At 33.2% G+C, this 16,353-nt stretch overlaps 1 protein-coding gene across 2 annotated transcripts in view; it reads right to left on the reverse strand.

The window, feature by feature from the left end:
- RTKN2 (rhotekin 2) overlaps window positions 1-16,353 on the reverse strand; it is a 69,182-nt gene that overhangs the window by 37,869 nt on the left and 14,960 nt on the right. Inside the window, exons 3-6 of one of the 2 annotated variants that reach the window (XM_070432817.1) lie at window positions 12,009-12,067; window positions 6,951-7,004; window positions 5,219-5,336; window positions 2,619-2,813 (exon numbers count right to left, since the gene is read on the reverse strand). In XM_070432817.1, coding sequence (XP_070288918.1) covers window positions 2,619-2,813; window positions 5,219-5,336; window positions 6,951-7,004; window positions 12,009-12,067 — 426 coding nt within the window. The remainder of the gene's footprint in view (window positions 1-2,618; window positions 2,814-5,218; window positions 5,337-6,950; window positions 7,005-12,008; window positions 12,068-16,353) is intronic. The other variant, XM_070432818.1, reaches the window with a different exon arrangement.

Below are 16,353 nucleotides of genomic sequence, written 5' to 3' on the forward strand. Positions count from 1 at the left end.
AAGAGCCAACTCTACTAAAATATGCAAAGAAATTCTAGGAATGTAGCCCGATCAACAGTTTTCCCAAGAAACATAAACACAAAGTGATTTGTGAAGCAACAAACACAATGTTTAAAGAAAGTATCTGAAAGAAACCAGGGCTCCTTGAAGAAATGGTAATTCCAGGTCTGGGCAGAAAAATACAAGATGAACGTGGAACATCTTGTGTCATAAGGCAAAGAAGCTATTAGAAATTAGGTTGGGTCAAAACGATGCAGAAATCAGCTTAAAAGCTTCCCATAGATCACATATGGGACAATTAGGCTTCAAAGAGAGTAAAACCTATAATAGACTGACACACAAATATATGAAAATTCAAGAGTTCAAATAAAAGATAACATTGATCACCTCCATATCAACTTACTATTCTAAAATTAGGTAAATAAAAGAAACAAGTATTTTTCCTGCCTTTCCTTCATCAGTTTTTTGCATTTATAACCAGAGAGTTCATGAAGGGAAGTTCTTTGAAAGAATTCCAGGTTAAAAAAAAATAAAATAGGACAAATGTAGAAAGTCACCAAATTATAATCCCTAGTGAAATAATGAATGATCAATAATGGCTGCTAAAACTATTAGATAAAAAATTGATAGGGAACTTTATAATAGATAAATCAGGCTGGCAACATCTGAACCCACTGATCAATTTTAACATGACTAAAAGTGGGACAAGGCTTCCTAATGGGAGATAGTAGGAAGTACATATAATCAATATGAAGTATTATTGCCCTAAAAGAGAACCCGAACCTAATCAGTTCTCTAGATCTACTACTTACTAGTTGTAGGAAATGCAGGGGATAGAAAAAGATGTTTTAAAAAAATCCACAAATGTGTAATTAACTAAATTCAAAATATGGGAAATTCTATAAGATCTGGTTTCTTCAATAAATAATAGCAAGAAAAAAATAGATGGGAAATTGTTAAAGATTAAAAGAAACTAAAAGACTCACTGTAATGCAGCATTATAAACTTTGTTAGGATTCTGATTTGCACAAACAAATCATAAAAGGACTTTTATAGAATTGCGGCAATTTGAATACAGACTAGATATCAGATGGCATTAAGGACTTATTTTTTATTTTGTTAAGTGTGATAATGGTAATGTGGCTTTGTGATAAAGATAATATATTTTTTAAAATCTCTAAGAATAAAGCATGACATAAAAAACTAATTAGCAGACTGATATGTAACAAATACTTTGACGTATAGTCCCTTTTCAAGAAAAACATTTCAGCCCTGGCTGCTGGTGTGGCTCACTTGGTTGGGGCACCAAAAGGTTGCTGGCTCCATCCCTGATAGGGGCTATGCAGGGGGCCACCCATGATGTTTCTCCCCCCCTTCCTTTGCTTTCTTCTAAAAATCAATTAAATGTATATATATAAAACCCTACTATGCAAATAGACCAAATGACAGAATAACCGAACAACTGGTCACTATGTCATGTGCTGACCACTGGGGGCGCATGCAGAACATGGTGGGCATCGGAAGCAGGCGGCAGAGTGCGGAACATGGCGGGTACCAGCCATGGCGGGATGGTGGAGCAGGTGAGCAGGGGCACCAGACCAAAGCAGGGCACCAGTCACTGTCATAGGGGCGAGCCCCTGGTGGTTACTGAAAATTCTTTGCTCCTGCATGCCACGGTCCCGCCAGGTGCTGGCCCTGCTCACACCTGCTGCTGGCACCCAATCGCCCCTCAGGGCTTCTCCACCTCCCCCTGCTCCTGAGGGGCAATCGGGGCAGCAGCCACCGCTTGCACCTGCTGACAGTGCCGGCCCCGCTTGTACCCGCTGCTGGCACCGGCCCCAATTGCTCTGCACCGTCAATGGGTGAGAGCAGGGCCAGCGCTGTCAGCATGTGGGAGCGGCGGCAGGGGGAATGGGGCTGCCGGCAGACAGGGGATGGGGGTAAGGGGGGACGGCAGCTGGAGGGGCTGGGTGGGGGCACGGAGGATGGGCCGAGACCCTCCCCTGTGCCCACCATAGCCTTGCAGCCCACAATTCCTTTCAAAGGTGCACTGGACCCCTAATACTAGTATATATATAAAATGTTTGTTGTTGTTAATCCTCACCCAAGGATATTTTCCCATTGATTTTTAGAGAGAGTGGAAGGGAAGGGGAGACACAGAGAGAGAGAAACATTGATGTGAGAGAGACACACAGATTGGTTGCCTCCCACATGCCCGACCAGGACCTGGGATGGAGCCTGCAACTAAGGTACATGTGCCCTTGTCTGGAACCGGACCTGGGACCCTTCAGTCTGTGGGCTGATGCTCTATCCACTGAGCAAAACCGGCTAGGGCAATAAAAATATATTTGTTTGTTTGTTTTTACAGAAAAACATTTTATCTTTCTGGTAGATACTGGAATTCCAAATCACTAAAAATACAGTCACCCAAATTCCTACTTTCAAAGTAAGATATTAAGGCTATCCCAGCGGGGTATATGTCTGACAGCTAAATTTTGTTCTGCTTCAGGATGTTTTTCCCATTTAAAATGTAAACATACACTCCACACACAATACTTTAAAATGTCACTAATATATAAATATACTATGTCACTATAAATATTGTATTAGAAACTTACGAAATAGCAGAACCGAAGGACAAACACGTTTCATGATCTTCTTGAAGCACTGAATGCATTTTCTTCCCTGTAGCTTTACTTATAGATGTCTTCAGTTTCTTAGCTAATTTTCTGGGTGTGTTAGTTATAGAAGATTCTTCTGTACAGCAACTATATACTTCCACCTTTATCTGAAAGTCTGGCCTTGCTTCATTACTAAAAGCAATAGCATTCATGTTAGGAATTTAACTCAGAAAATAAAATTATAACATCCTTTGATGTTTTCATACATTTAAAATCAGCATATAGGTTTATGTTCACATATGTTAATGACTCAGAATCTCCCAGTGTATATTTAGTATCTAAATGACCTGAAAGAGTCACTGAAACTTCTAGAGCTACCAGCTTCTAAAGTAGGTCAACCTTAACTCAATTTAACTGGTATGTCCATACATATTACTTAAAGAAAAAGAATAAAATGTTCTGGTCATTTTGTTGCCAATGCTATCTCTTCTTATCATTCCTTTTAACAGCTATTTTTAAGGTATTTACATTATACATGTGATTTCCTGAAATGACTATTCCCCCAGAAGAAAAAATGTTTGAAAACAAAAAAGGAGAAACAAAGGTTTCTTCTGCTAAAACCTTTAGTTTTCATTTCTTTTTTCATAGTACAGTCCACTCACCACATGCTGCTACCTCCCCCCTGAAACCCATTCTGCCTTTGTGCCTAATAACTCTAAAATAATATTTCAATATTTGATTATATAGGGGAAAACAAACAAAAAATGATGTAAAGAGATAGACCCAAGGCATAAATTCCCTGAGGGCAAGTGCTGTCTTAATTTCTGTATTCTTAACCTAGCATGAAAGGTACTCAAATATTTATTATACCAATATGCAGAAATTCTGCAATTTTAGCAAACACTAAGATTGGCTTTGCCTTTTGTCAGACACAAATCAACTACCTTTCCCATAAAAGACTGAGGTGGTACTAACAATAAAACATGCTTAAAATTGCAAAGGAGGTCCATCAAGTACATGTTGCCTGTAGATGATCCATCAGCCTCAGAGATTTTTAAAATGCAGCCTTTTTAAGATTTAAATGGCCAATTTAGAGTTTGCATAAATCCAAAGAATAATTTCCAGATATTTTTAAAGTTTATTATTTGGCAACTGTTAAACATACAGTATTCCTGGTAATGACTAACAAATGTCAATATTTAGAGGAAAACCAGAGATTCATAAATATTGAACACTTATTAAAAACAATCATAACAAAAAGCACATTTTTAAACAACATTTAGAACATTTGACTGCTATTATTTTTAGAACAATTTAAAATATTTACAGAATTTTTAAAAAAGTATAAATCATATGTTGTCTTCCCAAGTAACTTAGATTGTTCTTTCCCAGAAAAAAATATGATTTTTGTCTTTGTGGTAAAACAAACAATAGCAAAGTGATGTGAAGAAAAGAGCCCATAACAGGATGACCTTGACAGAAAAAAATGCAATAATTGATAATGGAAATAAATGTATTTAGGTAACTAAGAAAAATTATTTTTTTAGTCTCAATTATGAAAGCACTTGGTGATATTTTGGAGATCCTAAATAAATTGTTTGGTTCAATAAAGCTTGTAAAAAAGCCTGTGCTGCTGCTAATAACTCAGAACAATGCATTTTATTCTTCTGTGCTACACAATTATGGGACATTGGACAGAAGCCACAAAACATGGTTTGCAATAGTTTTTTTTTTTTTATGTTATGTTATGTGAGTGGCAAAACTTGTACTCTCAAATCTCAACTGTATACCTCCATAGCTGAAAGTGGCAAAAGCTATGTATGCTGATTTTATTTTAAGAGTTAAATAGCTACTAATATTTACATATTAAGATAGTATCTTTTAAACCCTGAGAGAAATACAAATCACATGCTGATTTAGGCCCACAGAACCTCAGAAAGGGTCCAGGAAAGACTTATGTTAGTTAAAAATGGTATCTATGGCTACCTAAGGAGTTCTTCCTGGTGCTGTATTATGACCACAATAAAATGAGCCTATAAAAGAGCAGAAGCAATAAAAACAGCCCTGAGGATCACCCATTTTTTACTGTTTTGGAGTACATGAAAGAAGTCCACCATAAGAAAAAGAACATCTCAAATTTTACTAAAGTGCTTTTCCTCTGGTACATATTTCAGGACCATTTCATAAAGAAAATTGTAATACTATTTTAGTATTTTTATAACTAAATCTCCTATATGAGACATAAGAACCTGTTTTATGCCCAAATTCATTTTAAATAAAGAATTGTTATGAGATTCCCTTGTATTCATAACTTAGTTAATAATTAAACTATAAACATTTGTAAAAATTAATAAAAATTAATAATATTCAATGTCAAAATATTTCTACTAATATTACATGATTTCCATTTTATTTTAAATTGGAAAATTTCAAATGCAGAAATGGGCTTCTTTTGAATAAAGTAATTTTTAAAATAAATTTAAACATTTAAAGATCTAATGCTACAAAAATAACCCAAAGACCCAATATTATACCCTCCTTTAAAAAAAGCAGAATTTTAGATTACTTTTATTCTCCAAAGATAAAAAAGTACTTACAATATGGTTACATTTTCAAAACATATATCTGTGATTGTTTTATCGACAATTACCATGTCAGTATCAAAAACTTCAGCTCCCATTTTGAATAAACAAAAAATGGCATAGCGCTGTGATTCTAGACAGAAAAAACAAAACCATTTAAAGCCATGATCCATGTGACAAGTCATGCCTATATTATGTTCAAACCTACTTGAAAACAAAAAATATTAGCTTAAATATTTGTTAATAGATTCTTATTTCTGTATATTGTAATCCTTAACTTTTTTATAGTGACTGTTCTGTCAGTATATATTAATATTTTATTCAATTAAGACAATTAAACTACGGAATGTAAAAAATAAAGTTAAAAATATAAGCCTTGCCGGAACCGGTTTGGCTCAGTGGATAGAGCGTCGGCCTGCGGACTGAAAGGTTCCAGGTTCGATTCTGGTCAAGGGCATATACCTGGGTTGCGGGCACATCCCCAGTAGGAGATGTGCAGGAGGCAGCTGGTCGATGTTTCTCTCTCATCGATGTTTCTAACTCTCTATCTCTCTCCCTTCCTCTCTGTAAAAAATCAATAAAATATAATTAAAAAAAAAAAATAACCACTTTAAAAAAAAAAAAATATATAAGCCTTTTGACAGCCTAAAACAATCACCAAACTCATAAATTTTATCCCTGGAAAACCATTTAAGCTTTAATTAATAGCAACTTTATTATTATGTATATGTTATTATTACCTTTGTCATTTTGGTTTCCAACTCTATTTAAAAAAAAATGTTTTCTATTATAGAGGGTTAAGAGCAGGCACGTTAACAACAGCAAAACATTTTCCACCAAACAGCAAGGGAGGAAACCACAAAAACAATAAAAAGTAGACATGTGAACACAAAAAACATTGCTGCTGGGCCTTTTAATTTGGTGATGTTTTTAAAAAGTATTAGGTGATTAAAGGGCTTAGTCCTCATTATTGAGAAAATGTAGCTCTTCAGAAAAACTTATTTTCTGTAGTAATCAGAAAGATGTACTTAATCCCCACATGTATTCTTTTGGAAAGTAAATTACATTTCCTAATTGAATAACAAATATACTAACCTGATTTTGGATTCTTCATATAAAACTAATTATACTCAATATGGTTCAGTTTTTAAAATATGAGAAACAAAGAAAGCTATCACAATAGACAAGAAAGATAAAGGATTATCATATCTTTTTTGCTTTGCCTCTAACAGCTAGAAATCATTTGAGGTTAATTTCCATGACCTCAGCATCACATGAATTTGTGAAGACTATATAAAGCTGTAAAATGCTGAAGGGGAAAAAAGAAAATCAGATCAAGCTAAAAATCTTTCTCTCTTACATCCTGTTAAATAATCTGAAGAACAAAACAAGGCAGAAAACATGTCCTAGTTTCTGGTGAAATACAAGAAATGTTGCCTTTACCTTCACTCCTTAAACATTTTCTTTTGTTCCATACTTCCCTTCCCTTACAACTGATTACACACTGTCTTTGCACAGGCTCCTATCAACAACTAAAAGTACATTTGATCTGCATTATTTTAATTAGTATCAAGTAATTACAGCATGTTTATACTAAAATTCCAAAAAACACAGTTCAGCAACATTTTGCTTGTTCTGTCAAATGTCATCAATTTATTTCAGTGTGGAAGCAGCCTTTTCTCCCAATCACATAAATTTGTCTATACACTAAACATAATTTTTAATTACAAATTTAAATTATACATACGTTCTTTATTGCTGAAGTGATCAGAGTCTTTCCACATTAGTGGTATTCGAATATCTGTAAAGAGGGGAAAAATAAATGACAGGTAATAATTTTGGTAAATTTCTTAGAGTGAAATGAACCTGTGAATTCCATAATGGATTCTGACCATTGAAGCCATTAAAATTTGTAATTTAAATATTCTAACACAGGTAATATTTTTTTAAAGAAACAGCTTAGATTAGATATATAAAATGTTGTATGTATTTACATAATTTACTAAAAACTGTAACTCAGATATAAATTTATTAAGTGAGGTCTATAATAAGCTTATGCTGTAACATTTTCATTCTGAGATCTATGGTTTTTTGAAGCAAGAGAATTATAGTTTACTAATTGTAAATTCAGGCTAGTGTTGAATTTCTACTGGGGGTAGCAGCAAAAGTAGTGAGATACACCTCAAAATGTATAGCATAGTAGAGGCAGAAAAGACTTCAGAACTTTACCCACTATGCAAACTTTAAAGATAAGGAAAATTTAGTGACTTGTCTAAGGTCATTGGTTTTCAATGGGCAACCCAACTCTTGACAAACGGATCCAAACTCTCCATTAAGATTTAACTTGTCTACAAAAGAATTTGCAGGTCTTTGTATATTCATGTTACAAACTGCAGCATTTCTCTCAAGAAATAAAACTAAAGAGAGGAATGCATTACTTCTTTCAGTTCAAGAAAAAAGTCTTATGTTCTAAAAGAGATCTAAACATACATTCTGTCATTCACTTCAAACTCTAAAGTAATTGTGTTACTGATCTTTATTCTAGAAGTTAATCTAGAACTGTGATGTAGTCAAATTTTTTCCTTCCTAGTTCCCTCCATTCTTCCCTTTACTTCCAATACTAGATTAATAGTAGTATCATTTTTTCTGACATTCCTATGCGCTTCTATATTTTCAAAGAGGATTAAGGTTCTATCAAGTAGATTAAGATGTGTGAACTACAGTGTTAGGTAGTACAGTTAAGATCTCAATGGTAAAGTGTAGTTAGTTTTAATTACTCAGAGTACAAAAACTATATAAATACCTCAAGTCTTTATGGAAAACTTGTTTAAGACACTTCCCTAGTACATTTAAGAAGTTTATGTGCATATTTTAATACCTATTAATTATGCCACTTTCAAATAATTAAAAATCTTTATGAAATAAGCTGTTTGGCTTGTGCTTCACTTTTAGATTCCATTATCCTTTCCTTAGATTTTTATTTGCTTAGAATTCAATTTTTAAGGTTCTTAATGCCTATTTCTAATTTTCTTTCTATAAAAGTTTTATGTAACTCCTTTATCTTTAACCTACCTAACCAGGCAGGTATGTATGAGTGCCCTTCCCATTGCTGCCCTAGCAGTTTCCATAAAAATATTACTAATTGAGCTCTCTTTATGTGTCAAGCTAAACACTTTACATGCAGCTCATTGAATAATAATTTTTTAAATGTTTACCAATTTAATAGTCAAGTGATAGGATTTAATTGCTTAGATTTGTATTTTCTTGATTAACAAGAAAAATGTTAATAAATTTTATTGGCCAGCTCAGTGAATCTCTTTGTAACTGTGGCCCATTTCTCTCTCTCTCTTTTTTAACATTATTTATAGTATGTACTTTTTAAAAGTTAATTATTAAATCTATGTGAGAATTTAAGTATGTGAAGTAAAAATGTAAAAATAATTATCCTTCTTATAAAAATAATTGTTGCACCTCCATTTATATCTAATAATATTCTTTTCTTTACTGATTTAATGATGCTATCTCTATCATATGTCATTCTAAGTGTCTGTTCCTTGGCTATATACTTTATGGATCTACTTGAATAGTTTATTAATGACAAACCGACTATCAGTACCATACTATTATAATCACTGAACCTTTATAAGATACTTTCCTGTTACAAATAAATCTTCAAGCAACATCTTACTCTTATTTGCTAATTCCTTTGTATGAATTTTAGAATATTTTGTCAAATTTCCCCCTCAAAAATGTTTTACTACAATTCTACCTTCCAAATTAATTTGGGAACTGATAACGTTATAATATTCTGTCTTTACAGAGTAACACTATACAGTTACCCTCACATTTTTATTAAGGTTATTCTTGAGGGTAGTCGATGTTTTTTTGTGTTTTTATTGTAAAGGAGATTTTTTTTTTTTTTTTTTGCCATCATATTTCCTAACAAGGTATTGCTGGTTTTGAGAGCAGCTATACCACTTTTTGCATATTTATCTTGAATCAGCCATTTTTACTGAATTCTTTATTAATTCAAATAATATTTCAGTAAATTTCCTTAGATTTTCTAGGTCTGCAATCTATTAACTTCAAATAGTATTGAATATGTCTATCTCTTTTCAGTAATTTCATATTTCATTCTTACTATTTTAGCTAGAATTTCTAAAAGTGTTAAATTATACTGATACAATAGACATTGTTCTTTTGTTCTTGATTTTAATGGGATTGCCTTTATTGTTTTATAATTTTGACTTGGCTAATGTCCTGTCAAAGAGCCTGCTTCTTTTTGACCACAATTGCTGACTCATTTCATTTCACAACTGTTCTTGTTCACAGCTGTTCTTATTCTAGTAGGGTGGTATTAACTATTTACACTATCCTGGGAGGAACATGGACCCTGACTTCCTTTGCTATATAGCCACAGCCTGTGGGTCAGTCTTGCCCTTTCCCATGCCTCGCTATGTTAGATTCTCAAGAGGAGAAGATGGACACTTCTTATCTATTTCCCAGGTGGTCAAGTATAGTCAGATGACAAAAAATGAATAAGCCACCACCTAGGTTTCTAAATTCAGGTTCAAATGCTAGAAATTCCTTTTTGATTCTTGCAAATGATTGACTCAATCTTAATTTACATTGCTCTTAACCTATGTCTTTTTTTTCATGTCTTCATTGACATTTTAATGGTAAAATGAAGGAGTCATAATAGGATGGCTAACTTGATGTTACCAGGCCCTAGAAGTCTACCCACCATACTTTTCAAAAGTAAAAACTGAGGCACTTTGTGAACTGATTTGGCTTTAGTCACTGGATTAGTAGCCAGTGAGTGAGCTCAGACAACTTTACTACAATGCAATTAATTCATGTTTAGCAGAAATAATCAGAATAAACCTCAATTATTCCTTTTACTTTTATAAATATCTGCTTAGTGAGTGGTGAAGCTGGAAATGAAAAACCCAGGTATCTCCTGGCAATCAATCTCAGAAACATTATAAAAAAGGTGAATTAGTTTTTAATTTTCTTTGTTTTTACAAATATACAGATGAGATATAATTAAGTCTAAGCAAGGAAGAAAAGTAATTACACATGTATCCCATTTTCGGATACTTTCGGTTCCTTAATTTAATTTAAAATTATCTTTTGGAAAAAAGGAACACATGAAGAAATAAGTTTAATTTTGACACTTGAGTATTTGTGGTCAGGAAACTAGTTTTTCTCTTACATTATATGCTTTTACTTAGGCATTTTTCTAAATGTACAGTTAATGCTAATTTCATGAATTGCTGCAGTTAATAAACCATTATCAAATGACAACAGATATTAACTCTGTCGTGTCACCTGAGTATTCAAAAGCAATTTAATATGTCTCATTTGTGTACTGAGTAGCACTGTATCGGAAGCAAGAAATGAAGGATTATGTTTAAGTATTTTTAGAAAATCCCCTTTAGAGATCTAAAATATTTTATCTATCACATTAAAATCTTTTAAATATAGTGAACACTCCTATGTAAAAGTACTATGTTTGGCATCAAAAGGATACAGGAGCTATAAGACATGTTTTATTCTAGTCTTATAATTGGAAAGATGAAAATACGAATATATATAACTATAAAACAAGCAACAGATTTTTATATAGTTCAGTTTTTTTCTGACAAATTTTTTGCTGAAGGCAATTCCTCTGATTTACGACAATTACATCTCTGTAAAATTCAGGTCTATCCTTCCTATACGAGAATTTTCGTTTATCCATAGAACATTTCTTAAAAAAAAAAAAAAAATCCCTTGGGTGAGAAGGCCTGAAATGCAGCAGCAAGGTCCCTGGAGCTAAGAGAACAAGGCTTTTACCCAGTTATTACTTAAGGACTGGTGGAGGTCTGTTGTTTCCAGTATTTGTATACGGTGCATTATCTAACTAGCGTACACACGAGTCAGCCATGTATTCACTTCAATCTGTGGCATCTCCAAGCCATTGTCTTTAGCTTCCTTAACAGTTTGGAGAAACTGAGACAATACAGCATAAGTGCCATCTAGTGGTAAAGGGTCTGCATTAGGAATTCAGACAAGAGGAAACATCATTTCTAGCTGGAGTAACAGAGAAGACTTTACAGATCAGCAAACAGATCCCGAAGACAATATCATTATTTCGAGAGCTGAGTGTCAGAAGCATGGGGTATGCAGGCAGTATAGGGAGAGATATTCTTGCTAAAGCAGACAGCTTATGGACAGGAATAGTAGAAAATATGGCTAGAAAAATAGTTGAGTCAGAATAAAAAACTCAGGGAGAAAAATTTGGTCTTTATTCTATGGGCCATGAAGACCAGTCATCCATCCAATCAATATTCACTGAGCAATTACTATGTGCAAAAACTATGTTAGCTTCTGGGTATGCAGAGATGAACAAAGCAACCATAGTGCCAACCCTCATGGAACTTCTAGCCTAGACAAACATTAAAAACACTGAAACTTCTGAGCAGAAGAGGAATGGAGAGTCAAAAGACTTGAGTCTGCAGCCAAGTTAACCACCAACAGGAAATCATTTAACCTTTGAGTCTAAAGAAAAAGAGAACTACCTACGTATTTCACAAAGCTGCACTGAGAAGAAAACTACATAATATATGTAATCAATATGAAACAGTTTGTAAAATTCTATAATGTGGAGCATAATGGTGAAAAATGTTTTAGAACAAATATTCAGATAGAGGTATGCAAAATAAAATGAAGAGAATGGACACAGGAAATTAAAAATCCCACCAACTCTAGAAAGTTACTTTACAGAATTTATTCAACAATATAAAACTCATCTAAAGCATACCTGATATGGCAAGCTTTCCTTTACATGCTGTTCGTTCTTTACTTTCAAAATTCACATCACTGTCAAAAGGAAAAAACCTAATGAAAGAAAGATCTTTTCTAATAAGCAATTGTTTGAACAATCTTTCACAAATGTCTAAATATTAAAAGCAAATATGCATCCATGGATAATAATGACTTCCAGTTAATATGAACTACCTGACTTAAATTTTAAGATGTTTAGTCTTAAAAGCAAGCTGGCTTTAAGGTAAATATATAGAACTATTTCCTTTGATTTTTCACATAAGCTTTTCCTTCCCTGATGACTATATACTGGCTTATGCTACAATGAAAGCCTTTTGTGATTACTTACATTTATAAACAATATGTACAAGATTTGTCCAGGTCCCAGAAAGTAAAATACTTTGGATCACCATTCCAGGAATTATATTTCTAGCTTACCAGATTACAGTTGCCTGACAAAGTTAATGACATCCGACCAATGAACTTGCTGCCAAGGAGCATCTTAACCTTATAAAATATAACAATTTCTAAAATTACTCTGTTCTATATTTATATCCAGTAAGATACTATTTCATTTCTTTGAAATTCCAAAAAACTAAGCATATACTAAAATAATAAATAATCTAAGGTGGAAAAAGGAAGGGATGGCTCTGTAGAGAGAACAAAATGTGGAAAGGAAAATATCATCATGACAATAGAAAAAAGTCTCAAAGGAAATTCTTGGGATAACAAAATACTTCCAGGTTTGTCTTTACAATATACTATTACCATTAAAAAACAATCTTTTAAAATAGTTATCTTCTATTAGAGCAAATCAATTCCATCCTTAAATATTTCTCTAATATTCCTATTTCCTAATATCCTGCATTTAGAGATCAGCATTCCATTTCTAGAGCAGTATTTCCAAGAGTATTCTTCTCTGCACTTTTTCTTGGTCTGTATTTAAATTGGTTAGCTAATTAACTGCTGGCTAACTTAGGTACTTCCAATATTTATAAGATAGAAACTTTTCAGTTGAATACTGTTTGATTTTCTTTTTCTTTTTTGTTTTTGTAATTTATTGGTTTTAGAGTGACCAGAGGGAGGGAGAGAGGTAGGGAGGGAGGGGGAAGATTATATATATATATATATATATATATAGAGAGAGAGAGAGAGAGAGAGAGAGAAACATAAATTTGTTGTCCCACTTATTTATGTATTCACTGGTTTATTCTTGTATGTACCGAACCTGCAACATTGGTGTAGCAGGATGACACTCTAACCTACTGAGCTACCCAGCCAGGGCCTGTTTGATTTTCTAAGAGGGCTTTTAGAGAAAGTGTGGGTGGGAGCTTGAAGTATATCTAACTAATTTTCAGAAGAGTATGACAACATCTCATTGCATTTCATTCAGGACACTTGTTTAAAAAGATTGCATATATTCATTGTCATGTGCCCGAATTTGAAAATAAAATATATCAGCCTACTTTTTTTATTAATTAAAATAAACTTCAAATAAGCTAAAATGATTTACTAATGTACTTAAGTTTATAAGCTTATATGGGACATTTACATGGTGCTTATAGAGTCACAAATTAGGTATAACTAGAGTAATGTAGTATACTTAAAGACACACATTCTCAGAATCCTATCTAATTACTTTATGGTCACACCAGTATTTATAGTAAAACTAGAGGCCCGATGCATGAAATTCATGCATGGCAGGGGGGTGGTGTCCCTCGGCCCGACCTGCGCCTTCTAGCAATCTGGGACCCCTCGTTCCTAACCACCTGCCTGATCGCTTGTAACTGCCCGCCTGCTCACTCCTTACTGCCCTCCTGCTCACTCCTAACCACTTGCCTGCTTGCTCCTTACCGCCCGCCTGCTTGCTCCTTACCGCCCACCTGCTTGCTCCTTACTGCTTGGCTCACCACTCCTTAGCCCTGCCGCGGAGGCGGGAGAGGCTCCCGCCACCGCCACTGTGCTCGCCAGCCATGAGCCTGGTTTCTGCACTGACCCCCAGGGGGCAGCTCCTTCATTGTGTCTGCCCCCTGGTGGTCAGTGCACATCATAGCTATGGGTTGTTCTGGTCATTGCGGTCGTTCCACCATAACGGTCACGAGGCTTTTATAGATAGATAGATAGATAGATAGATAGATAAATAGAAAATTCACTCAGTGGAAAATAGAAGTACTCACTGATTAATTCATAATAATGTTTCAGTAAATCACAAATTTAAGAAAGAGTCAAGTTCTACATTTTACACTTGAGTTTAGTTTGTCATGTTGAAGAATATTAATTTGTTTTTTACTTCATCACAGAGTGAAAAATTCAATTGAATAGTCTACTATTTTGATGAAAATAATATACTGACAGGCCCAAAAACAAATCTCAATTTTCTCAAATTGGAAAAAGAAATACAATATACATATAATTGGTTGGCATTTGTAAGTAATATTTCTGAAAACACCTTCTATATAAGCAATGAATAATATAAATTCTTAAAATATTTATTTCAATGAAAAATATAAGGAAGTTTTAATATGGTAAGTAACTTGAGTTTTATGGAATAGGCCATAGATTATGCTCAAGTTGAGATCCATTAGCTATTATTAAATTGGATTAAACTTGAGGCTTTGGCAGGCAAGTAATATTCTGAAATACTAGAACCACCAAAAGCAAACTTGTTGAATATTTACCAAAAAAAAATTTCCCTTCCCAACTATTCAGCCACCTGGCATAGTATAGCTTTCTTCCCTATAATTATAAATTACTTACATAGGTATTACCAGGACTAGTCAACAAACTTATTATGTACAAATATTATCAAACTATAATGTAAATCCAATTAACTATGTAATCTTACAAAATAATTAAGTCTGTTGTAATAAAAAAATTAGAAAGGAACTAAAGTAATTTAGACTCATTTTTCTAAAGCTTGAATTATTTTCAATTCAAATAACTCCTCAAACTGTTATTTAGGGTGCTAAAATGTAATATTTTCTAATTATCCAAATTGACAATGAAATTGTTAAACATTATCTGTTTAATAATGTGCTACTGTAGCTAATAGTTTGCTACAGTTAAATAAATACTTGTTTGGAAAATCTGCAATGTTAATGCCAATTCTAAATGCTATAATTAGAGAGCCAGCCTGAGGAAAAAGCAAATAACCACAAAATTATTCAAACAAAAGTACAGCTAAATAATAGTGAACCTTATTCTTAGAAACTCAGTTTAGAGTATTATTTTGCTGAGACTTGTGCTAATTTAAAAGATAGATAAGAATATAAAAGACAAACTTTTAAACTTTATATTACTGCCTGTAGGTAAATAAAATGACCAACAGAGGGTGCCAATCAGCCACTTTGTTGCTCAAAAATCTATATTAAAATTGCCTAACTGTATTACCCTATATTGTAAGAATGTAAAATAGCATTTCTTTGCCAAATTAACAAGCTATGATGAGAGATAGCACAATGATGAAAGTATTTTATATTATCTTAATGAAGTATTAAAAGAATTCTAAGTGGGATTCTATTATTTGAAAGCAGGTTATAATATCCTTCACCTCCAATGCAAATCAGTGAAAACTGAAATGCTTAACATGGAATTTCAAACCATTCTAAAACTATCTGATATAAAATCCATACCTCCAAAATATCTTAAGTTGAGAAGATGAGTTTTCTATATCAAACCTTGACATAAATGCTTTTCAACAGACACTAAATGATATAAAGTTTAAAAAATAAAACCAGTAATGTATTTAATATATACCATGTTTCATTGCAGAACTACCAGCAGTATACAATTTTCACTTGCAACCTATACTTGTTCTTATTTTTAAGTTATAGTATATAAGCAACTATAAGAAACTAGTTATTGAGGCATTATTAAAATCACAATAATGTTAAATGATACACATAATTAGGTCCTATAAGTGACTAGTATTATTTTTACAAAGCCAAATAAAGTATTTCAGTATTTAAAACAAAGATAGATTGCGGGTTGGGGCCATGCTAAAATGTAAGCTCTGTAAGCATAGGGCTTTTTGTCTATTTTGTTCACTGCTGAACCACTAGTGCCTAGTATATACAGTACATTCTAAGGCACTCAATAAATGTTTAGTAAATATTGAATGAAGTTAAATAGGATGTGGTCATTTTCATGGAGCAGGCAGATTTAGTAGATTTAGACTATAAAGTCTCAGGGTTGAATCTTACCCACCAATAACTAGTTACATTAATGAGTTGTTATTAACCTCTTACCTTCAGCATCTTCATCTGTAAAATGGGGGAAATATCTATCCACCTTATACTACTAAATGAAATAATATTTTATATGTATTCTATGTCATTCTTTTA

This window comes from Myotis yumanensis, unplaced genomic scaffold (genome assembly GCF_028538775.1).
Source record: "Myotis yumanensis isolate MYYU_CA2020_CCGP unplaced genomic scaffold, mMyoYum1.0.hap1 SCAF_13, whole genome shotgun sequence".
Classification (NCBI taxonomy): domain Eukaryota; kingdom Metazoa; phylum Chordata; class Mammalia; order Chiroptera; family Vespertilionidae; genus Myotis; species Myotis yumanensis.